Source organism: Triticum dicoccoides, chromosome 7B (genome assembly GCF_002162155.2).
Source record: "Triticum dicoccoides isolate Atlit2015 ecotype Zavitan chromosome 7B, WEW_v2.0, whole genome shotgun sequence".
Lineage (NCBI taxonomy): Eukaryota > Viridiplantae > Streptophyta > Magnoliopsida > Poales > Poaceae > Triticum > Triticum dicoccoides.
Genome location: NC_041393.1, coordinates 302,611,190 through 302,637,076, shown reverse-complemented (window position 1 = coordinate 302,637,076; position 25,887 = coordinate 302,611,190). Strand labels below are relative to the sequence as shown.

The window sequence follows — 25,887 nt, the reverse complement described above, 5'->3', positions numbered from 1 at the left end:
ACGGGAGGAGAAGGAGGCGGGGCGGCTCCGGGCAGGAGGAGGAGGCGGGGAGCCGCTGGATGGGGGGGAGGAGGCCCGGCGGGGATGGATAAGGTTTGCCGTGGGGCTGGGGTTGTTTTCTTCGGTTGCAGTTCGGTGGAGTTACGCGGGGGGCTGGTTCGGGTGTTAGCAGAATATATATATAGTTTATAAATCCAATAATTCTAAAAAATGTTGTGTGGCTCTAGACAGACCCAATTAGCTCACACAATTATTTTCATGAAGTTTTAAAAATGATGTGTACTTTAAACAAATCAAAACAGAGAGAATCAAATCAAAACAGAAAGAAATTAGAAAATGCCAGAGAGAGAGAGAGAGAGGAATACCTGTGCAGCCACCTCGCGTCCCAGCACTGTTCCTAGAGGCCCAGCCAACCAGGGCAACCTTATCTTCAACCTCTGCCTACTAGCAGAGGCAAGGCTAAGCACGGCGCCCGCGCACGCCAGCATGCAGCTGCCTGCCTGGCCCTCCTGGGCCAGCGCGATGCTAGGGGTCGCCTCCCCGTTGCTTTTTGTGTCCCGCTGACCCCCTCGCTCCCTTGCTCTCCCCCTGATAAGGGCAAAGTTGTCCCGTCTTTCGATGAGATGATGGATTTCGCTTTGGTGGAAGTCGACTTTGACGATCCGACTACGAACGTGCGAGGACGTCGCGCCTTAGCAATCGCTAAACCAACTCTGAGAGGTTATTGACCACGCCGGAGCACGATCAACCTGACCACGAGGGTCTGTTTCCTGTGAGCAAATGAAGAACAAGCAAGAAACTGAGATTGCAATCTGGATATTGCGAATATAAGATGAAAGCTTTATTGATCAAGGTGGGGTTCTGTGACGCCTTTGTCTGGTTGTTGAACACAAACGAAGTACGCGAAGTTGCAGCTATGGCGAACTTTAATCTAAACAAAACCCAAAGTCTAAACGGTGCCCTAAGGGCTGTATATATGGAGGAAGAGAGGGGGAATTTCGTGGCCCTTGGTGGAGGGGTCCGTAATCAACCCTATCTCTTGTTTCCCCACACATATGGACTCTAAAAATAGCCTATACTAATGTATTTCGAAATTACATGGGCCTGGCCCAATAAAAAGGTGACGCATCATCTATAATAGCCTCTGGACGAAATTTATGAAGTGGCATCTTGTATATTTCGTCCAAGGCTTCATGCACTCGTTATGGTAGCTTCAAAGACCTGAAATCATCACTCGTAACTCCGTTCTTGTTCCCCTTGCGCATGCCATCATCTCCATGCTTTTTCTTGCTCCAATGTTCATCCTTCTCCAAGCTAGGCCCTTCATTTGTAAGCAAAACAAATGTATCCAATTTAGGCAGCATCATATTCTCATGAACATTAGAATCATTACCAAGAAACGAAAGTACCTGGTAATTTAGCTGGCGTGCGCTCTAGTAATTGGTCCTATATGTATAGCTGCAGGGGCTGTGGGTGTAACAATGATATTGATGTCCTCATCATCCTCCCCTTCTTGAAATGAAGTCGTCCTCGACGGAAGTTCATCTTCCTCACCCAAATAAGGCTTCAAATCTGCAATGTTAAAAGTGGGACTAACCCCAAAATCTGCAGGCAGCTCAAGTTTATATGCATTATCATTTATTTTCTCTAACACCTTAAAGGGACCATCAGCACGTGGCATTAGCTTTGATTTGCGCAAATCAGGAAATCTATCCTTACGCAAATGTAACCAAACAAGATATCCAGGTGCAAACACAACATGTTTTCTACCCTTATCTCCAGCAAGTTTATATTTAGCATTCATACGCTCAATGTTTTCCTTAGTTAACTCATGCATTTTTAAAATCAATTCAGCATGTTGTTTAGCATCAAAATTAACCTTCTCCGAAGATGGAAGAGGCAACAAATCAATAGGTGCACGAGGTAGGAAACCATACACAACTTCAAAAGGGCACATCTTAGTAGTAGAATGCAATGAACGATTATAAGCAAATTCAATATGAGGCAAGCATTCCTCCCATATTTTCTTATTATTCTTCAAAACAGCCCTAAGCATAGTAGACAATGTTCTATTGACTACTTCAGTTTGTCCATCAGTTTGGGGGTGACAAGTAGTACTAAAAAGCAGTTTAGTCCCCAACTTAGCCCATAAACATCTCCAAAAGTGGCTAAGAAATTTAGTATCACGATCTGAAACAATAGTATTTGGCACACCATGCAAGCGAATAATTTCTCGAAAGAACAAATCAGCAACATTAACAGCATCATCGCTTTTATGACATGGTATAAAGTGTGCCATTTTCGAGAATCTATCCACGACAACAAATATGCTATCCCTCCCTTTCTTTGTTCGAGGTAAACCTAAAACAAAGTCCATAGATATATCCTCCCAAGGAACACTAGGTACAAGCAAAGGCATATATAAACCATGAGGATTGAGTCGTGACTTGGCTTTTTGACATGTAGTGCAGCGAGCAATAAAACGCTCAACATCCCTTCTCATCTTTGGCCAAAATTAATGTGTAGCAAGTACGTCCTCCGTCTTCTTCACGCCAAAGTGTCCCATTAATCCTCCTCCATGCGCCTCCTGCAACAACAAAAGACGAATGGAGCTAGCTGGAATGCATAGCTTGTTAGCACGAAACACAAATCAATCGTTAATGACAAACTTGTTCCACATTCTTCCTTCTTTACAATTCTGCATTACATCTTTAAAATCAGCATCATGCACATATTGATCTTTGATGGTCTCCAAACCAAATATTTTGAAGTCAAGTTGTGAAAGCATAGTATAGCGACGAGACAATGCATCAGCAATAACATTTTCTTTTCCCTTCTTGTGTTTAATGACATAAGGGAAAGTCTCAATGAATTCAACCCATTTAGCATGTCTACGATTCAGTTTAGCTTGACTTTTAATATGTTTCAAAGATTCATGATCAGAATGTATAACAAATTCTTTGGGCCATAAATAATGTTGCCATGTTTCTAAAGTCCGAACAAGAGCATATAATTCTTTATCATAAGTAGAATAATTCAGACTAGGCCCACTCAATTTTTCAGAAAAGTATGCAACAGGTTTGCCATCTTGTAATAACACACCTCCTAATCCAATTCCACTAGCATCACATTCAAGCTCAAAAGTCTTATTAAAATCAGGAAGTTGGAGTAAAGGAGCATGTGTCAACTTATCTCTCAATACCATGAAGGCTTCTTCCTGTGCGGTACCCCAAAGAAAAGGCACATCTTTCTTTGTAAGCTCATTGAGAGGTGCAACAATGGTGCTGAAATCTCTCACAAAACGCCTATAGAATCCAGCAAGGCCAAGAAAACTCCTCACTTGTGTGACCATTTTGGGTTGCGGCCAACTCTCAATAGCTTCAATCTTGGCTTTATCAACTTCAATTCCCTGTGGAGTAACAACATAGCCAAGAAAAGATACTCGGTCGGTGCAAAAGGTGCACTTCCCAAGGTTACCAAACAAACGTGCATCACGTAGAGCAATAAAAACAACACGTAAATGTTCCAAATGTTCTTCCAAAGATCTGCTATAAATCAGTATATCATCAAAATAGACTAGCACAAATCGTCCAATGAAAGCACGTAAAACTTCGTTCATTAGTCTCATGAAAGTACTAGGCGCATTAGTTAACCCAAAAGGCATCACTAACCACTCATATAATCCAAACTTAGTTTTAAATGCTATTTTCCATTCATCCCCCAATTTCATACGAATTTGATGGTATCCACTACGCAAATCAACTTTGGAGAATATTGCAGAGCCACTCAATTCATCAAGCATATCATCTAGCCTAGGAATAGGTTGACGATAACGAATAGTAATATTATTATGCCTCTACAATCAACACACATACGCGATGTACCATCCTTTTTCGGCACTAGAATAATAGGAACAACACAAGGACTAAGGGATTCGCGTATATAACCTTTGATGAGAAGCTCTTGTACTTGACGCATAATCTCCTTCGTCTCCTCTGGATTGGTACGGTATGGCGCACGGTTTGGCAGTGAAGCACCGGGAATTAAGTCAATCTGATGCTCAATCCCTCGAATAGGCGGTAATCCCGGTGGCACGTCTTGTGGAAAGACGTCAGCGAACTCCTGCAAAATGTTAGTGATAGCAGTAGGCAAAGAGGAAGGCACGTCCTCGAATGAAAATAATGCCTCCTTGCACACAAAAGCATAGCAAACAGATTTGCTGAAATCTTGCTCATCAATATCAGATTTGGTGGCAAATAAACATGCACTTTTCAATTTAATTTCAGAAGCAACACTAGATGGTTTATTATTAGGCTTCATTTTTTGCTCAAATTCTTTTGCCACAATCTGATTTTCATTCTTATTCTTCTCCTGTTTTGCTTTATTAGCTCTATTAATATCATCTTTCAAAATGGAATCAGGAGTCATAGGAAGCAAAGTAATATTTTTATCCTTATGAACAAGAGTATACTGATTGTTTCTACCATGGTGTACAGAATTTTTATCAAATTGCCATGGTCTACCAAGTAATAAGGAACATGCTTGCATAGGTACCACATCACAATCAACATAATTAGCATATGCAGAGATACTAAAATGCACACGAATAGTACGTGTTACCTTAACCTTGCCGCTGTTGTTGAACCATTGGATGTAGTAAGGATGTGGATGTGGTCTTGTGGTGAGAGAAAGCTTCTCCACCATCTCCATGCTAGCCAAGTTGTTGTAGCTCCCTCCGTCTATGATGACGCGCACAGAACGTTCCTTCACAACTCCCTTGGTATGGAACAAATTGTGCCTCTGATTTTGCTCAGCTTGTGTGACCTGCACACTTAAAACACGTTGAGTAACTAAACATTCATACCTGTCAGCGTCTTCAGGAGCCATGTATTGCGTCTCATGATCAGAATCATCTCCACCATGTTCTTCACGTGTAATAAGAGCCAAAGTCTCCTCATCATAGTCACTAGCGGACTCATACCCATCATCCTCGGTAGCAATCATCACACGCTGAGATTTGCATTCTCTCGCATAATGACCTCCTCCCTTATAATGACGACAAATAATATCACTTGTGTGCCCTGTTGATGCTATGGAAGAAGAAGAACGCTGTGCAGGCCCCGCAGGTGCGCTCTTGGCAGATAATGGTGGTTGTGACTATTTTCTTGTATCACGGCTGGAGGTGGCACCTGATGGAGGTGCTGGTGCAGTTGAAGTAGAAGATGCACGCGGTGTCCATGATGAAGGTCGGCCTGCAGAAAAGTTAGTTCGCCCCAATGCTTGTCGATCCTGCACTTCACGTTCAGCTTTACAAGCAAGATGGAATAAACGAGTGATATTAGTATACCCCTTATAGTCTAGAATGGTCTGAATCTCTCTATTTAATCCACCCAGAAAACGTGCAAGCATAGCTTCATTCTCCTCAACAATACCACATCTAATCATGCCAGTTTGTAATTCCTGATAATATTCTTCTACAGAATTTTTTCCTTGTCTTAAATGCTGCAATTTTTTAAGCAATTCACGTTGATAATATGGTGGAACCCAACGCGTACACATAGCAGTTTTCAAAGCAGCCCAAGTAGTTGGAATAGGATATAATCTACAATGTTCAGACCACCATACACATGCAAAACTAGTGAAAGCACAAACAGTAGCAACAACCCGTCTCTCCTCAGGATATTGTAAACATGTAAATCGTTGTTCAGTTTCTAACTCCCAAGTAAGATATATATCAGGAACATATCTACCCTCAAATGGTGGAATATTCAATTTCAGTTTAGGAATATGGACATCATCTCGTACCTGAGGTGGTGGTGCGGGCCTACCATTGCGAATATATACCTGATGTCGACCTGCTGGTGGTGGTGCTGGTGGCTGCACGTAGTTCTAATTTTGATCAACCTCATCCTCATAATCGCCCGCATATTCATCATCCTCCGCATCAGCAGCAGGAGACACAGAAATATCAACAGCCGCACCAACAGTTTGGCCAGGCCGAAGAAGTACACGGCTCGCTCGGCAGAGGGCTGTTTCGCGACCTGGAGGTAATTGTTGTTGTTGTTGTTGCAGAGGTGCGGCAGGTGCAGCCGGTGGTGGAAGACGCGCGAGCAATTCATTAAATCTGTTATCGAGCTTTGTTTCGAACGTCTTCTCAAGGCCAGTGATCTTCTCCATGGCCTCTTCAAAATTGTTCAGCACATCTTGCACCTGTTCAGTCATCATTTGCTGAAACTTATCATGAAGCTCCTTGTTCGATAAGTTCTCCCAGTCAATCTCGTCGGCTTGTGATCCTGGCATGGTTAGCAGCAATAGAAAGACACAAGAATATGATCCTACAGACTACGAACAAGTGGTGGTGGTGGGTGTCACAAATCCGTCAAGCAAAACTCAAATTCTTACCAGTTCTTACCCAGCAACAGGCGGTGATCGGCAACCGTTGTAGTCAAAACTCTCAAAGCTTGGATAGAGCGATTACTAGGGAGAGTCAAACGCACGACGTAGATGTATGTGGAGCTGGGAAGGCTTATAATATGGTAGCAAAAGGGGTCAGCAATAATCAATTCAGAGATGCAAAGTTAAATAAATGCTCAACGACGGTACTGTGCTGGTCCTAGGCTAGACCGTGCTAGAGACGCGAGCCTAGAACACTAACAAAATCACGGCGCTGCACGTAAACAAGGGAAAAGCACACTCTGGAAAAAAAATCGCTCTTTTTTTTGCGCTGCTTTTTTTTTTGCGAAAAATCACTATAATGGCGAGTGTCTCAAAACTCTTCAAAGGTCAAACTGACAGGATGGGCATGAAATTTTTTCGACCAAAAGTTTTTTTTTCGACTGCCCGGACCCAAAAACTGGAAACGGGTCAAAAAAAACTTTCTATAACGGCGACTGTCTCAATATGCTTAGAAACACCTAAAAATAGGATAGCCAGAAATTTTTTCGACAAATGCGTTTTCGGAAAATTTTGGGCCTAAACGGAGGGTGGTTTCCGGACTCCTTTTTTTCGAAACCTACTCCGGCAAGGAAACACGAACCGGAAACTAGATGGATCTCGAAAACAAACCTAATATGCAAGGAACTCGGATTGGTGGTGGATATATGGTGATGGTATATGGCAGCGGTGGTGGTATATGGCAGCGGTGGTGGTAGCGGTGGTAGTATATGGATATGGATCGGTGGTGGTATATGGATACGGATTGGTGGTGGTATATGGATACGGATTCGGAGCGGTGGTGGTAGGTGACAAGGGCGATGATGATGGTGCGGTGGCGGCGTGACAACTTATGACCAGAACTCGAAACTCTAAAAGACTAACACTAAGACCAGCAACTAGACACGACGATGCAACCACAAATTCAACAAAGCAAACCCTAAAAAGATTATGCAAAGGCTCAGATTGGTTCGGATATGATGAACTAACCCTAATTATTTTTTTGGGCTTTTTCGTGGACTGTAGGTATAAAGAACAGACTCGATCTAAACTATGAAAAACTGTAAAATCTCACTGAGCAACCTGGAAATGTGATACCACTTGATAAGGGCAAAGGTGTCCCGTCTTTCGATGAGATGATGGATTTCACTTTGGTGGAAGTCGACTTTGACGATTCGACTACGAACGTGCGAGCACGTCGCGCCTTAGCAATCGCTAAACCAACTCCGAGAGGTTATTGACCACGCCGGAGCACGATCAACCTGACCACGAGGGTCTGTTTCCTGCGAGCAAACGAAGAACAAGCAAGAAACTGAGATTGCAATCTGGATATTGCGAATATAAGATGAAAGCTTTATTGATCAAGGTGGGGTTCTGTGACGCCTTTGTCTGGTTGTTGAACACAAACGAAGTACGCGAAGTTGCAGCTATGGCGAACTTTAATCTAAACAAAACCCAAAGTCTAAACGGTGCCCTAAGGGTTGTATATATGGAGGAAGAGAGGGGGAATTTCGTGGCCCTTGGTGGAGGGGTCCGAAATCAACCCTATCTCTTGTTTCCCCACACATACGGACTCTAAAAATAGCCTATACTAATGTATTTCGAAATTACATGGGCCTGGCCCAATAAAAAGGTGACGCAACACCTATAATAGCCTCTGGACGAAATTTATGAAGTGGCATCGTGTATATTTCGTCCAAGGCTTCATGCACTCGTTATGGTGACTTCAAAGACCTGAAATCATCACTCGTAACTCCGTTCTTGTTCCCCTTGCGCATGCCATCATCTCCATGCTTTTTCTTGCTCCAATGTTCATCCTTCTCCAAGCTAGGCCCTTCATTTGTAAGCAAAACAAATGTATCCAGTTTAGGCAGCATCATATTCTCATGAACATTAGAATCATTACCAAGAAACGAAAGTACCTGGTAATTTAGCTGGCGTGCGTGAGCTCTAGTAATTGGTCCAATATGTATAGCAGCAGGGGCTGTGGGTGTAACAATGGTATTGATGTCCTCGTCACCCCCTCAAGGTCGAAGCCGCCATGTCCATTCCCCTGTAACCACCGCGTCGACCGAGCCTCTCTCTTCTCCCTGTGTTGTCTCTGAGCTCCATGTAGTCCTCTGCATCGACCTCATCGGGCCACGTGACCGAAAACGCCCTGTATCGGCCGCCTTGGTCTCGTCCTCTTCCTTCGGTCACCAAGATTGCCACTACTGCTTCGTCATTGTTCGTGTGTCCCCAAGCCCCACTGACCCGCCCAACGTCTTCCTAGTGAGCTACTGCTTCTTCCCCCTCTCTTCTCGCTGTCATTCACGCACCCTAGCTAGCTTCACCACCGAGCCCAAAGGCTCATCACCGCCCGCCATGTCATCGCCAACGCTGCAGCCACTGAAGCTTGCGCCTAAGCGTTACCTGTGCTCAACATGCTCCTAGGAGCCTAACCCCAGCACCAGCTCCTCCCCACATGCTCCTTAGCTCCGTTCCCATTGAGTTCTGAGCTTCGTCCACCACACTTGCCATCGTCGCCTCCGTTCTGGTCCACTCCGGCACGACCCGGTGGCTCCATTGGACGCGGACGAGCACCAACGTTTTGCAGAGCCAAACCGCCGCTCTTTTGGTCATCGGAGGAGGTTTTTCGTGCTCCTCCATCACGACTGTCATCGTCGGTATTCAACCGCCAGTTAAACCTGGTGGGTTTGACCACCATCAGACTCATGTGAGTCTATGACATGTGGGCCCGGTTGCTGACAGTTTTTAGTTTAGGGTCAAATTAGTGCTAATTAACCCTGTTAGTTAAATGAGTCACTGACCAGTGGGGCCCACTGGTCAGATTTGACTATCTTGACTGCTGATGTAGTGCTGACGTAAGGCTAGCATCATAAATGCTTTTCTGGGTTTTATAAATTAGGAATGATTTAATAAATTCTAGGAAATGTTTAATACTTTGAAAATTCATAGAAATTCAATCGCAACTCAGATGAAAATAATTTATATATGAAAAATGATCAGAAAAACATGAAGAATCTATTTATACCATGATCATGCATGTTTGTACAAGTTAACATCACCAAATAGGACAATTCATGGTTAGGGAAATTTATGAAATAACATTTGAATTTGGAATTTGATCTTGTTTGAATTCGACTTCAATTAACTTGGCTAAATATTTCATTAGGTGAATTTCATTCCTTAAAATGCCAAGTCTTACATTTGATTGTGCATTGCATTGATTGTGTTCCTTCTTGTTTGTCGATGTTTGTCCCCTGTCGGTAGGAGACGATTCTGACGTTATGATCGTTGACACCGATGAAGAGTTATACTATCTTAAGAAGTGCCAGGCAAGCAAAACCCCTTTGAGCATTCCGATACAATCCCACTCTCTTGCTCTTGCTCAGTGCATTAAGACAAAAACGATTCAATTGTTACATGTTGCGGTAGTTGAACCCATTCCTCTGCATGACCTGTCTTCGCCATAGTAATTAGTAAAACCCACTAGCATGAGTAGGAGTTGTTTGAGCCATGATGTGTGATGACCCACAAGCATATGGGGTCAATTGTAGCCTTTTTGATAAGTAAGAGTGCCGGACCCAACGAGGAGCAGAAGGAAATGACGAGTAGTTTTCAACAAGGTAATGTCTGCAAGTGCTAAAATTGTAAGTAGCAGGGTAGTTTGATAGCAAGATAAATTGTAACGAGCAAGTAACGACAGTAGTAACAAAAGTGCAGCAAGGTAGCCCAATCCTTTTGAGGCAAAGGACATGCCAAAACGGTCTCTTATGATAAGCAAAGTGTTCTTGAGGGTACACGGGAATTTCATCTAGTCACTTTCATCATGTTGGCTTAATTCGTGTTCGCTGGTTTGATAATTTGGTATGTGGGTGGACCGGTGCTCAGGTGCTGTTCTTACTTGAACAAACCTCCTACTTATGATTCACCCCCTCGAAAGCATCCGCAACTACGAGAAAAGTATTAAGAATAAATTCTAACCATAGCATTAAACTTTTGGATCTAATCGGTCCCTTACGGAATAGCGCATAAACTAGGGTTTAAGCTTCTGTCACTCTCGCAACCCATCATCTAATAACTACTCCACAATGCATTCCCTTAGGCCCAAATATGGTGAAGTGTCATGTAGTCGACGTTCACATGACACCATTAAGGGAATCACAACATACATATCATCAAAATATCGAACACATATCAAGTTCACATGATTACTTGCAACATGATTTCTCCCATGAACTCAAGAACAAAAGTAACTACTCACAAATGATAATCATGCTCAAGATCAGAGGGGTATTAAATATCATAATGGATCTGAACATATAATCTTCCACCAAATAAACCATATAGTAATCAACTACAAGATGTAATGAACACTACTAGTCACCCACGAGCACCAATCTATAGTTCCGGTACAAAGATTGAACACAAGAGATGAACTAGGGTTTGAGAGGAGTTGGTGTTGTTGAAGATGTTGATCAAGATAGCCCTCCCCAAGATGGGAGAGTTGTTGGTGATGATGATGACGATGATTTCCCCCTCTGGGAGGGAAGTTCCCCCGGCGGAATCGCTCCGCCAAAGGGCAAAAGTGCTCATGCCCAGGTTCCGCCTCGAGACGGCGGCGCTTCGTCCCGAAAGTCTCTCCTTATTTTTTATAGGCCAGAATGACTTATATACCAGAAGAGGGGCACCGAAGGTGGGCCTGGGTGAGCACAACCCACTAGGGCGCACCCAAGTGGGTTGTGCTCACCTGGTGGCCCCCCTCTGGTACTTATTTGCTCGAACATTCCTCAAATATTCCATAAAAATTCCTCGTAAAGTTTCAGCTCATCTGGAGTTGTGCATAATAGGTAGCCCGACGTAGCTTTTTCAGGTCCAGATTTCCAGCTGTTGAATTCTCCCCCATTGTGTATACCTTGCATATTATGAGAGAAGGGGCATTAGAATTACTCCAAAAAGCATTATTATTCAATAAAACAACATAAATAACAGTAGGTAAACATGATGCAAAATGGACGTATCAACTCCCCCAAGCTTAGACCTCGCTTGTTCTCAAGCGAAAACCGAAATCGAAAAACATGTCCACATGCTTAGAGAGAGAGGTGTCGATAAAAACAGAAATACGGACATAGCAGCATCACGTAACTTATTATAACAACAACAAACTCTAACACAAAACTTTTATCATAGAGCTTTTATCATAGACTTCTCATGAACAAGTGACAATTCATTACAACATCGAAGTATAAAGTATAAACTCTATTAGAAACCAACAAACTATGTCCTCGGTCAACTTTGCAACTACAATTCATCATCTGCAACTACAATTCATCATCTTTTCAGGAAGGGTCACGTATCGGAGCCTCTAGGCAAGTCCACATACTCAACCATCATGTAGTCTTCTATGATTGCTAACACTCGCCGCGTACACATGAGCAAAACGTTTCAACTGTACACATAGAAAGATAGGGGTTTATAGTTTTGCCTCCCAATGCATTCACCTCGAGGGTGATGTCAACAATAATAACTCATGCAAACCCACATTCAACTGGATATATGTGCCTAGATCTTTCCTCACCACACTAGAACTTTGATTTGCATGAAAGTAAATACATGAAAGTAAAAGATAGGCCCTTCACAGAGGGAAGCATAGGTTGCCATGTGCTTTTTGTTTGTATGCTCAGTCCCTTAGTGCAAGAGAACGTCACGTTATATTGCCTCTTATGATTACAACCTTTATTATGCAGTCTGTCGCTTTTATTCTTTGCCATCGCAAGTTTGTACAACGCTCAATTTCCCCTTACACTAAATGATCTTACATTTTTAGAAGCAGTTTTTATTGCCCTTTTTGCACCGATGACAACTTACTTGAAGGATCTTACTCAATCCATATGTAGGTATGGTGGACTCTCAAACAAGATTTGGGTTTAAGGGTTTTGGATGCAGAAGTAGTATCTCTACTTAGTGCGATTTTTTGGCTAGCAAGGATATGGGCAAGCACCACATGTTGAAGGATCTATGACAATATAACTTCTATGTGAATATGAACAAACATAAATCATTACGTTGTCTTCCTTGTCCGACGTCAATAATTTTGGTATATAATATTTTGATGGGTGCTCACAATCACAAAAGATTTCCATGATAGTGTATTTGCATGTGAATCTTCTCTTCCCTTATTAATTCTTTCATGAGTTGCATCATTGACTAATGTTATGTTTGTTAATCTACAATAAATTTTTCTACTTATACTTTTCCTTGTGTAATGTCATCACTTACCATAAGATTAGCATATGATCTTTTTCATTTATTTCCTTTCTTTTTCTTGAAACAAGAAAGTAAAGAAAGCAAAACTCAAACTAAACTTTATTATGTATCTCGCACACGATTACAAAGATAGATCACTAAGCAAACTCTCAAAAAGAAAGGATCGAACTAAACTTTTATTCATCTAAAGCAAAAGATAACTATGGATCGAACTAAGAAAAGTAAAGGCAAAAGATAGTGGGAATGATATGATATCGGGGCACCTCCCCCAAGCTTGGCGAAAGCCAAGGGGAGTGCCCATACTCGCTACTCAATTTTCTTTTGGCGATGAAGAAGGAGGTGGTGGTGATGAAGTAGAAGCAATCAGGTCCTTAAGGACCAAGAGATTCTCCAATCTTCGGATGACGCTCCATAGGGAGGCGATGTGCTCCAGATGCAGAATTTTTTCACGAGTGAGATGCTTATTTTGCACACGAACCGTTTCAATGATCCTGAAGGCTACAATCTCAGTGGGGGTAAGATGCATAGTAAGGTTTAAGGTTATCTTCCTCTTCCTCATCGGCAGGCAAGGCTTGCTCGACCATCGACACTTGATCTCGGTGGCCTCCTTGCTCTTGTCTTCCTTGGCTGCTCCCACGGGATCCTTCCTCTTCAGCTCGATATTCATCAACCAAGCATCCTCTTCCATATGATCAGAGGGAGAAGAAGACATGATGCCTGGCTCAACAGATCTGACAGAAAACTGCGAGAAAGGAAAACAGAAGATTTCTTCATGACACGGAGGTCAACAGGTTCGAGGGGTATATAAAGATTTTTTATCTTGAGGAACAAGCAGAAAGGAAGAAAAACGGAGTCCAAAAAGTACCCGAGGTGGGCACAACCCACCGGGGCGCGTCTGGCAGGCGCGCCCTGGTGTATTGTGCCCACCAGGGTCACTTTCATGGAAGTTTCTTATTTTCCTATTTTTTAAATATTCCAAAACTGACAGAAATTATTTTTGTAGATTTTTCGGAGTCCGTTTACTTACCGTATCACGTACCTCCCTTTTTTTCACGATTCTGGAGTGTTCCGGAAAGTTTCTTTTATGCGTTCTTCCGGTGTCATAGTTTGGATAGTATTGCTTTCAACATTAATGGGCATACCTGAGATATAATGTTTTATTCGTTGTCCGTTAACAACCTCCGGGTTAGTACCTCCCGCATTATTTATTTTGATAGCTCGAGATCGATAAACCTCCTCGATGATATAGGGTCCTGCCCATTTGGAGAAGAGTTTCCCTGCAAAGAATCTGAAACGAGAGTTGTACAAAAGAACATATTCTCCAACTTTGAACTCACGCTTTTGGATTCTCCTGTCATGCCATCTTTTAAATTTTTTTTGAATAACTTTGCATTTTCATAAGCTTGGGTTCTTCATTCATCTAATGAGCTAATGTCAAATAATCTCTTTTCACCAGCAAGTTTGAAATCATAATTGAGTTCTTTGATTGCCCAACATGCTTTGTGTTTTAACTCAAGAGGCAAATGACAAGCTTTCCCATAAACCATTTTATAAGGAGACATACCCATAGAAGTTCGTTAAGGAGAGATGTCACCTCGGTCTCGATCGGTCTCGCACGTGCTATTGTCATCGATCCACTTGGTGCTTGTAGTGACGATGGTAGGTCCATGGGGATGAACGTGTGATGCTCCACACCAGAAGGAAGGATAATGCATGGAGAATATACGGTGGCAGACGGAGGAGTAGCAGGTTAGTAGGGGCGGTGGCCATGTGCTAAGGCTTAGGCAACACACGAACATACATGTATTGTCCGACCACCATGTTCGCCATGGTTGCGAGAGGAAAGAGGGGTAAGGGTAGCAACTAAGTCAGGGATTTTTTTCTTGTGTGTCGTCCGGCCACCATGGTCGCCATGGTCGCGAGAGGAAAGTGGGTTAAGGGATGGCAGCTAGGTTAGATATCTTTTTGGGTGTGGGGTGAGGTCCATCAGGCTCTGGTGGATCGGGGAAAGAACGGCTCAGCATTGGGATGAACCATGCTATGCAGCGAACACTTGTTCGTCCATTTCCCCCTTAAAAAAACTTGTTTATCTCTTCTTAGGTGAGCCATGCTTCTGGTGTTTTTATGGCTCCTATTTAGAAGCTTTTATGACCTTTTGGCCAAAGTGAAAAAACTGCAAAAGCAGAAGCAAAAACCCAAACAAACAAGGCCTAACTAAAAGGGAAAACTTTGTTTTTGCCACTCTAGTTTGCGCCAATTTTGCTTATGCCACTCTAGAAATTGACATCTCACTTTTTCCACTCCTAGCTTTTGATAATACATCACAAATGCCATTCCATGACAAAAACGATAATTTTTCATTTCACTTTTGCCACTCTTAGGTTTTGACAATGTATCATAATTGCCATTCTGAAAATTTTGCTTTTGTCATGGAATGACAAAAGTAATATATTGTAAAAAGTTAAGAGTGACAAAAGTGAAATGTCAAATTCTAGAGTGGCATAAGCAAAGTGGGCAAAAACTAGAGTGACAAAAACAATATTTTCTCTAAATAAAAGCAGTCAAACTGATGTAAAATAACCTGGAGCATGGCTTATCTGAGAATGACTTATTTTAGCCAAAGTGAAAAAGCTGCGAAAGCAGAAGCAAAACTCAACCAGGGTGATTTTTTCTTTATGGTTTACAGGGCGACTGCTGAGTAGAGAACTTTACGCCATCTGCTATTGACTCTGACCTCCTCATCCGACCCGTCAATCCCAATCCGAGCGCCACCTCACGAATCCAACCGTCATCACGGCATCTCCGATCCCCACACCCCCCTCTTCGACCTTCTTATTGCCGTCCCCCTCCAGCCGCCGCCTGGGCCCTTGAGCGCCGTAGTTGGGAGCGAAACCCTATCCCTCCCATTCCTACCAAACCCTAGAAAACCCAAAAAAATCCGCAAATTTACCCCCAAAAATCTTGAAAAAAATCATCAGGAACCTATCCTTCGGTCGGATCCGCTTATCTATTATCTCTCCTACCCGGTTGATGATGGAGGCGCAAGTTCAGGCGTCGGCAGCGCCAGCGGCTGCCGCGATGGAGGGCGGCGCGTCTCCCGTGGCTGGGACTGCGGCAGCAGCCGCACCCGCAACCGCTGCGGCTTTCCCGGCGACGTCCCTGTACGTGGGGGATCTGGACGTGAGTGTGCAGGACGCGCAGCTCTTTGACGTCTTCAGCCAGGTCGGCTCGGTGGTGTCTGTGCGCGTGTGCCGGGACGTCAACACCAGGATGTCCCTAGGTTACGCGTACGTCAACTTCAGCAGCCCTGCCGATGGTATGTCTGTTCCTGCCTATCATCTGTTGGTCAAATCCCGTGATTGGCCTGCTTGTAATGTCTTTGAAGTTTATTCAGTACAAATAGTGTTTATATGCTTATGGTCATGGCTTCATGCTTGACCCCTTTATGCATCGGGGATATGCAGTGACAGTGGAGCCTCTCCCTTATGTTTTTAAGAGAATGTAGACTCAGTAGTGACTAAATGAGGATAAGTCAGTTATTTTGATATAGGTGCTAGTGCTATGCAGTTAGCTAGTAGCCCTAGTAAGTTCAAACTATTCAAATCTATTTCGTTGGCAGTAACATGCAGAATCCGGGCAAATTTCTGTGATATACATTTAGATTTTTTTTGTTTGCACCGAACAGTATTTGCAATTCATTGTGTGTTGGGTAAACTAGCAGCGCTATTTTGAACAGACAGTTATGCAGAAACATACATGATTTTATAGTTTTCTGATTTGGCATAACATGGTTTAGCAAGTCCTAAACATGATTGGAGATATATGATGCTCTAATTGCTTTATCATCTCAAACTTACTGCTTATAAACTGATTAAATTTCTTGTGTACTGAACTTTTCTACTTTATAGACGCTGTCTATTTGTTCCTTAACTATAATTTCTTGCAGCTGCAAGGGCATTGGAAATGCTGAACTTTACTCCTGTTAATGGGAAGCCTATAAGGATAATGTATTCTAACCGTGACCCAAGCTCACGTAAAAGTGGTGCTGCAAATATATTTATCAAGGTATTACTAGTTGTCAATGCTTTTCTTTGATTTCCACAACAAACTATTTTGCTTACCAATGCTTCTTTCATTGTTCACAGAATCTTGACAAGTCAATAGATAACAAAGCGCTCTATGACACATTTTCTGCCTTTGGAAACATTCTTTCATGCAAAGTTGCTACAGAAATGTCTGGAGAATCCAAGGGTTATGGTTTTGTTCAGTATGAGCAGGACGAATCAGCACAGAATGCTATCAATGAACTCAATGGGATGCTTTTGAATGACAAAAAGGTTTATGTTGGGCCTTTTGTTCGTAAACAGGAAAGGGAAAATGTTTTTGGCAGTCCCAAGTTCAATAATGTCTATGTAAAGAATCTATCAGAATCTACCACTGAAGATAATCTGAGAGAATTGTTTGGTAATTTTGGACCTATAACTAGTGTTATTGTAGTGCGAGGCGATGATGGTAAATCCAGATGCTTTGGATTTGTGAACTTTGAAAATCCGGATGATGCTGCATGTGCTGTTGAGGATTTGAATGGCAAGAAATTTGATGATAAGGAATTGTATGTTGGTAGAGCCCAAAAGAAGTCTGAAAGGGAGATGCAATTGAAGGAAAATTTTGAGAAAAGCAATAAAGAGACAGCTGACAGGAACCAAGGCACTAACTTGTATTTGAAAAACTTGGATGGTAGTGTTGATGACGATGAGAAGTTAAAAGAACTTTTTGCTGAATTTGGCACTATAACTTCTTGCAAGGTTCACTTCTTGTCCCTAATTTGTTCTGCACATTATTTTATGCATATATTTTGCTGCTGCTAATTGAAATCATGCCGTAGGTTATGCGGGATTCAAATGGGGTCAACAAAGGATCTGGTTTTGTTGCATTTAAATCTTCTGAAGATGCTTCACGAGCTGTAAGTTGACATCTGAAAAATCCAATTTAAAGATTGCCTAGAGAAAAGTTCTACTAATGTATCTTGTTGTACTTGTAGCTTGTGGCAATGAATGGTAAAATGGTTGGCGGTAAGCCTCTTTACGTAGCACTTGCGCAACGCAAGGAAGAAAGAAGAGCCAGGCTGCAGGTAATGGTCTTGTATATGAATTACTTCCAAAGTTATGTGACATGTGTCATGGAATGTATCACTTGTAAAGAATCATAATATCTAGTCTGTTCTACTGTCTAATTGAACATATGCACGCTGGATGTTATTTTTGCTCTAAAATGTCCTGTCATTTTCTCATTGATGTTTCAGGCGCAGTTTTCGCAAATGCGTCCTGTGATGCCACCGCCAGTTGCTCCGCGCATGCCCATGTACCCCCCTGGTGTTCCTGGAATGGGCCAACAACTATTCTATGGCCAACCACCTCCAGCTTTTGTTAACCCACAGGTATGTCAGTAGAGCAATCTTTTTTCCGTATGCATATGAGTGGCTTAGCTAGCATCTTACATAGTATGCACCATGACAATTTAACAGGACATCTAGTTTGTCTATCTCATCGTATTTAATTTTTTGTTTCTTCTATGGTATGATTTGAGATTCACCAGGGATACAACAATGCTATCTTTGGCAAATTTGAAGTCTGATTTTAACATTAGGGGCTATTCCAGATTTCCTACAAAGTAGGGATTTAATGGTTTCTGAAATTGGCAGTGACACAATTTTGTGCGGTTACCCAAAAGACTTGAACTTGTAAATGATGCTAATAACATGAGTTATTCTGATTCAGAAATCTCTGTTTCACTTCTAGGATTTTTAATTGGTGATGCTGGTTCCTTGTCCTTTTGAATTTTGTACTATTGAAGCATTGTTTTTGTTTTGAAACACTTTATTGTGTGGTAGCTTCACGCCTGTTCAATTTTCTGGTCTTACATGCATAAGATACAAAAAAGTTGATTTCCGATCGTAACTAAATCTTCTTTTGTTAAAATAAGGAATAAGGAAGCCAAATAGCTAAAAAACTATAGTTTTGGTTTACTAGAACCATCCGCATATTGTTTCAGCTCGGTGGAAACCCAATTCTTTTCCTCAGGATCTCTTGAATGAAATTAGGGAACGAAGTAAGTAGATATGTTATAATGGACAACCGCATACTTGGAAAATGATGCCAGATTGTTGGTGGTTATCAACTGTTGGCTATTTTTGATTTCCAAAGGGAATAATGTTGTACAAGGAAAATCAGTCAGTTTCCTCCAGGACTAACTTGCTGGAGGAGTTCTCACATGTTTACATAATGTGGCTGTGGTGCAGCAAATACTAAACTACATTATTTTAGGGCCTATACTCAGGATTGTAAAGGAATAGGGAAACCTAGCATTGGAATGTCATGCCCATTCGAATCCTACATGATTTTATTTTCTTTATTGCATCATGGGAGAAAAAAAGTTTTTTTTCCCAAGATGTTAAGAGTGGATGCTAGATTTCCTATGGAATGTAGTACAAATGATTCCTTGGGAAAAAAATCATACGAATGGAACGACCAATGCAGGAATTTTTTTAAGGACTTTAATCCTCCAAAAATACTATTAAAATCCTCTGAATCAAAGAGGCCCTAGGTTGGTCAGTAGTGATTAATTAACTTTTTAGCTATACTTACTGTTGGATTGTAATTATTTATTATTCATAATAGTGTTTTTTATGTTTGAGATTTAAAGTTTCAACCAAGGTTGTCAAAATTGTGATCCTCAATCGGATCATAGGTGTTCCCATAGAATGGCAAATCATAGAATCGGCATAGGTCCTAAGATTCTACCTGCTTCTTTAAAAAGTTACTTTTTTGTAATTTCCCATTTGTTTAAATGGTTGCATGAGTGTTTCTGTGACCAGTTAGAATCTATTTTGATTAATTAGTGTCAGTCCTTCTACATGAACATGTTGTCTATATAAGATTGACATACACGTTAAGGAAAAATATATACCAACATATTCTGAACATCAAGTTAAAAGTGGCATACTGACATGTCCAAAAGCTAACAAAGGGCATCCAATCCAAGTTTTTGAGCAACAAAGGTTTAACATACTAGAAATAGAAGACAACTTAATTAGTACGAGTCGTCTAAATTGATATCCTTGTACTCGTTCATGGGTGGTACTGCAGTACTAGAACTCCCAACACAGTACGAGGAAGGTCCTGAATTGTTGCCACCAAGACCATATTCCTCGTTGACATTGTTGTGTTCACGGTCAGTATCGTCATAATTATATGCATCAAGATCTTGATCTAATCCAAGATCACCATCTCCTACAAAAATTCCAAAATGATAGTCAGTAACGATGTAAAAGAAACAAGGAAGAATAATTAACTTGCTTCATCAAAAGAACTTCTCATACGTGCTTCAGCTAGGCTACTAACAATATTTTCTACATCATTTTCAATGTCACTTTCATCTTCTTTGTCCAATAGCAGCTTCACTACGAGCACTGCTATTAAAAGAATGCATCCATTCCTTTTGTGGAGGAAGGTCAGGTTCTTCTTTTTCAGTTATGCATTCATCATCAGAAGAGACATCGTCAATGCCATATTCCACAACTTGTCTTTGTCTTCTGCACTGTCTGCTCATCAGTTGTACATGACAAGGACTAAATCATTCATCTTATCTTGGCGCAGACGATTTCTTCTCTTTGAGTGAACGTACACAAGTTTGAGAAGATAGCATTACTACACGTGTTATATAATATTGCCTAAAGAACACATGACATTGATTCTTACTTGCTCAAATGCACTCCAGTTCCGCTCACAACCTGACGAACTACAAGTTAAGCTAAGAACTCTAATTACAAACCTCTGCAACTCCGGGCAATCATCTCTAGATGAGTCCCACCAATAAGCTGGCATTTTTTTTAGTAATTATCATAATAGCCATTGCATTCCAAATAGGCCCCCAGCATTCCTGAATGAATCAATCTGCAGATCTATCTTAACTCTTTCATCTAAATCAGGAACCATCTTTTCAAGCATGCAGAGATATATGGAGCTGCGTACGCCATCTTTCATTGATGATACTCCCTCCGTTCCATATTAGTTGTCGCTGATTCTGATTCAGTACAAAGTTGTACTAAATCAGCAGCAACTAATATGGAACGGAGGGAGTATTAAGTATTGGTGTGTAGCTGATCAAAATAAATTTTGAAATGGTCAAAGTTAACTAAAACAAGGTTAATATAGCATATCTTGAAGCCACAATTATGAGTTACGGAGTCAACATAGTAACATACCTTTTCTTGACATCGTTAAAATTTTGTTTTATTTATCTTTTGCATGATCCATCTCATCATAGATGAGCGGCATTGCTGGCTTCTTGTTCGAACCCACCAATCGAAGAACTTCCGTAATTGGGAGTGCAGCCTTGAGAGAGTTAATTGCTCAAAACCACCACATTTGTGGCTAGGGTACTCCAAAACCACTGCTTTTGCCGAAAATCACAAAAAAAACGACCAATTCTATGGCAAGTGAGTAACAAATGCCATTGATTTGCATATTAGCCGCGTTAACAACAAAACTGACAGATTTGGCCCACACGTCAGGGACCCACATGTCATCCCCATTGTCTTCTTCCCCTCTCTTCCTACCTCACCTCTCTCTCCTCCGCCTCCTGGTCGCATCGCGCCACCGCTGCCCGCTGCTGGGCCCTCCTCTGATCACCGTCTGCCTCCTAGCCGTGTCGCGACGCCGTCCCTCTTGGCCCACCACTGGAGCGCCATGGCCGGCGAGCCAGAGGAGGAGCTCACCTCGCCCGGCCATCCTCTGCTCGATCTAGTCACCGACTCGGCCGCCGCCGCTGCTCCTAGCACGCTCGTGCCTCCTGGTCCGACTGCGGCGGCCTCGACGTTACCGGCCGTGCCTGGCGGGGGCTGGACCTCCGCCGCCTCGACCCCACTGCCGCGGCCTCCTTGGCACCTCGATGCGCGACCCACCTGCATAGCCTTTGCCTTGCCGGTCGCGTTGCAGTCGGGCCGCCCCCTTCCTCCGCGCTCAGCCTCTCCGGGTGCCGGAACCTCACTGACGTCGCGCTCGTCGTCCTCGCAGTGCGCCACGGGGGCCTTGGCGAGCTCCACATCGGCCCCGACCCGCTCGACCTCATCTGCAGCGTTGCCCTCTGCTGCGTGCACCTCCTCTACCTCTGCCTCTCCAGCCCGTGCAAGGTCGCCGGTGCCCTCGCCTCCCTAGCGGGTCCTCCATGGCCGGCGAGAGAGAGAGAGAGAGACAGAGAGGGGAAGAGAGATGTGAGGAGGAAGAAGCAGAAGAGTGAGGCTGGCAGGTGGGACCCTGTCCACCTCAGCAGGTCAACACATTGACTAGGACTAGTTTTTGCCACATCAGCCCGACAGACGGGTCCCACCTGTTAGTTCCACTGTTAGACGCAGCTTATTTTTGAATTAGTGCAATTTGTTACTCACTTGCCGTAGAGTTGGTGGTTTTTTGTGGTTTTCGGCAAAAGCGGTGGTTTAGGAGTACCCTAGCCACAAATGTGGTGGTTTTGAGCAATTAACTCGCCTTGAGACATGAGGCAACATTAGGCAAAACCCACGGTTATCAAGAACAATTTCTTCAAAAATCTTCCGTTACGCAGAATTAAATCTGCGACTCCTCCACTTTGTTGAAGTGAACATATTGATCACTGCGCCCTTGTGCTCATGCAAACAACCCAAAGTTAAAAAGGCAGTAGTAAATCTTGTCACTGCTGGCCTAATTAAATCCTGCCCTCCAGTGAATTCTCTCAACCAAGTAAGAACCATTGTTTCTAGAATAAATATAAGTAGTAATTTTTTGGCCCTTTGTAATTGTTGTCTGATGCATCTTAATCTTCTCAAAATCCTAAGAATTAAATCAATACAATGAGCTGCACATGGAGTCCATTTTTATCCATTCTGTATCCTTGACAACATTAAATGAAAAAGGATTGTTATTGAGGACCCGACAAATTTGAGCACAAACCTCTTCCCCCTCTTATTTTTTGTAAAATCATTTCACTTTTGTTTGAGCTCTGTGCTTGTTAGGCCTTGTACAATGGGAGGTGCTTAGAGAGATGCTTAGAAAAATAAACCGGTTTTTTCTGAAGCACCGGTGCCTATTTTTACAGGAGAGGCGCTTAGTTAAGCGTCTATCCTATACAAATAAGCACCGGTGCTTAAGAAAAGCCTGGTTTATTTCTCTGAGCACCTCCCCTAAGCACCTCCCATTGTACAAGGCCTTAGTGAAATGATTTGTCCCAGCTTCATCTTCATTGTTCTCAGCAGGAGTATTCTCCTTTGAACATCATTCTTCCATTTCTATGTTAAACTTCCTCTTCTTTGCATCATTTTTTTTTCTGCTTGGATCCCCATATTTTTGAGGATTTTTTTCGAACATCATCCGGAACTTTTTCGCAAGGCTCGACATTAAAACCTTGTCCCAGCCAAGTGACGCTTCAGTACACCTCCATATTATTGGCAACATATTTTTTGGTTTCTGGTTGCTTCATAGGTTCACTGATCAGTGTTGAGGTAATTTTACTGTGGACTTGTCCTTTTGCTCACAGCATGGAATGTGATGTTACTAGCCCCTTGATTCCTATAAATGACGAAAACAGCATATATCGTATCATCAGATATAAAGTGATAATAATCAACCAAAAGCCTACTTCATTTTTGTGGTGTGATTTCATGTGGGGCACCACCGAAGGAAGGTGCTTCATCAGGGTGCGGAACACAAGGAATCCATTCTAATACACTATCTAGTCGTTAGTAAATATATAAGATTTAGTTATGGAAAACTTTTGTCCTGTAGAATGTTTTCCTACTACCAAATCTGTTATGAGTTTTGTTTCTTAACCGCTATTTATAATACTAACTAGTTATTCAGATTAATCTATCTTTCTCCCTGATCTCTTTCTATTCCCCAATTGTTAGTGCGCCTTTAGTGCGGGTCGACGGGAATTCAAACCTTATCACTTACCTACAACATAATATCTAATCCACCAGCCCAAAGTTCCCAGGGTTGACATCTAGGCTCGAGGCGCTCTCCTATGAATCCAGACTTATCATTTTGTAGATACACTTTAGGCAGCCGATGATCTTTTACTATCGCAAGTTGCCTGATTTTTTCCTCAAGTCCAATTAGTTCTCACGATTGGATTCGTAGGAGGTTGATGTGCCATACGGTTGAACGTTGACCAAATGGATATAATGAATTAACTTATGCTTAAGAAAATTTCATTCATGTTGCAAATATTATGTTATTTCATTCATTCTCACTTGGATGATAATTTTTAATATGCTCTCTTTCTGTAGCCTGGATTTGGTTTCCAGCAACATATGATTCCTGGAATGAGACCTGGTGTTGCTCCAATGCCAAATTTCGTCATGCCAATGGTGCAGCAAGGTCAGCAACCACAACGCCCATTTGGAAGGCGCGCAGGTGCTGGTGGAATGCAGCAGCCAATGCCAATGGGTCATCAGCAGGTAATAGTTCTTCCTTAACTTCCAAAGGAATGTGCCCTTTATTTTCTGCCTCCATGCTTGAACAGCTGAGTTAAACATTTTTCGCCGCAGATGGTTCCAAGGGGCGGCCGTGGTGGCTACCGTTATCCGTCTGGCCGTGGCATGCCTGATGCTGCATTCCGTGGTGTTGGAGCTATGGTGCCATCGCTGTATGAGATGGGAAGGATGACTCCTGGTGACACTGGAGCACCGCAGCAAGTTTCTAGTGGAGCATTAGCATCTGCACTTGCTAACTCTCCGCCGGAGCAGCAACGACTGGTTAGTTTTTTTTATTGCCTTCTCCACATCAAGTGATGAGGCATTATGAACTCTGACATAACTTGTAATTTGTGCAGATGCTTGGTGAAAGCTTGTACCCACTTGTTGATCAGCTGGAGCATGACCAGGCTGCCAAGGTTACTGGTATGCTTCTGGAGATGGACCAGACTGAGGTCCTTCATCTAATCGAGTCACCTGATGCTCTGAAGTCTAAGGTCGCTGAAGCTATGGAGGTTCTCCGCAGTGCTCAGCAGCAGCAAACCAATGTTCCAGCTGATCAGCTGGCTGCTCTTTCGCTGAGCGATGGCTTTGTTGCTTCTTAGTTGGAATGCTGCTTGTTTCTGGTTTCTGTATGTGCTTGGTGCTTCAGACCTGAAATTGTCTAGTTTTACTCAAATAGATTTAACTGTGGATTTCAACATATTGTACTCTTTATATTTGTTTAAATATTGAGATTGAAAAATGATATATTCGTGGATTTCTGTTTGTCCTAGGTGCTGCTGGAATTTTGGAAAACTCCTGGTGAAGCGACGCTGGCATCAGTCGCCGCTACTGGTTGGCACGAGCCCCCTGGCCCAACGCATCTTCACCTTATCCTTGTCATGGACCAACCGTTTTCTAAAAAAAAATGACCATGTGCCCCGCTTGTTGGCCGGTTTAAAATGGGAAATGTTTGTGGCTGGGGCGCCGGCCGAACCGTTGCGCGGCATGCTCCGCGGGTTGGATCGACGCTGCCTGCGCCACGTGGGCAAATTTGACAAATTTGAAATTTGATCTATAGACGAAATCAAATCATAGAACGAATCTATTTCACGTGGCTGACCTTTTTGTGTGACGCCCGTCACGAAGGCGCCACACTACGCCGTGTAGTGCCTCACGGCCAGCGTCGCACACGTGTGATCAGAAAATTACTAAGTGGTGTGCAGCGCCTGAGAGCTAGGCGCCATACTATACAGTGTAGCGCCTAGCTCCTAGGCGTTGCACTAGTGCAGCGCCTAGCTCCCGGGCGTTGCACTAGTGCAGCGCCTGAGAGCTAGGCGCCACGAGTCAACCGCGTGAAATAATTTTACTGACAGTTCATTCTGTGATTTAATTTCGTCTATAGGTTAAATTTGTCAAATTTGCCTGCCATGTGTTACCAGACCCATGTTTTTTACTACTGTGTGCTGCGCCACGTGTTATCAGACCCATGTTTTTTTTGAAGCGCGCACGGGCTATTCCTTTCACAGTTTTTGATGCAACCGCATGGGGCATTTTTTTGATGCAACCTCATGGGGCATTTCGTTGTGAGCAGAATCGGTGATAGGCGGGCGACGGGGTCGTTGGTGCCCAGAGATGAGAAGCGGCGGTGGCGGGCTAGGACGGATCTAGATTCTCTGGCGACCTATGCCCCCTCCCCC

General features: G+C 42.8%; 1 protein-coding gene across 3 annotated transcripts in view; it reads left to right on the top strand.

The window, feature by feature from the left end:
* Window positions 1-15,551: 15,551 nt before the first annotated feature.
* LOC119336480 (polyadenylate-binding protein 2-like) overlaps window positions 15,552-25,887 on the top strand; it is a 12,259-nt gene continuing 1,923 nt past the window's right edge. The window contains exons 1-10 of one of the 3 annotated variants that reach the window (XR_005162555.1): window positions 15,552-16,018; window positions 16,649-16,767; window positions 16,848-17,507; window positions 17,588-17,665; window positions 17,744-17,833; window positions 18,005-18,139; window positions 24,020-24,190; window positions 24,281-24,487; window positions 24,565-24,837; window positions 24,982-25,042. Coding sequence is in view for 2 of the 3 variants with exons in the window: in XM_037608529.1 (XP_037464426.1) it covers window positions 15,733-16,018; window positions 16,649-16,767; window positions 16,848-17,507; window positions 17,588-17,665; window positions 17,744-17,833; window positions 18,005-18,139; window positions 24,020-24,190; window positions 24,281-24,487; window positions 24,565-24,810 (1,992 nt within the window). In the remaining variant the exon portion in view is untranslated. The other 2 variants (XM_037608529.1, XM_037608528.1) reach the window with 2 other exon arrangements.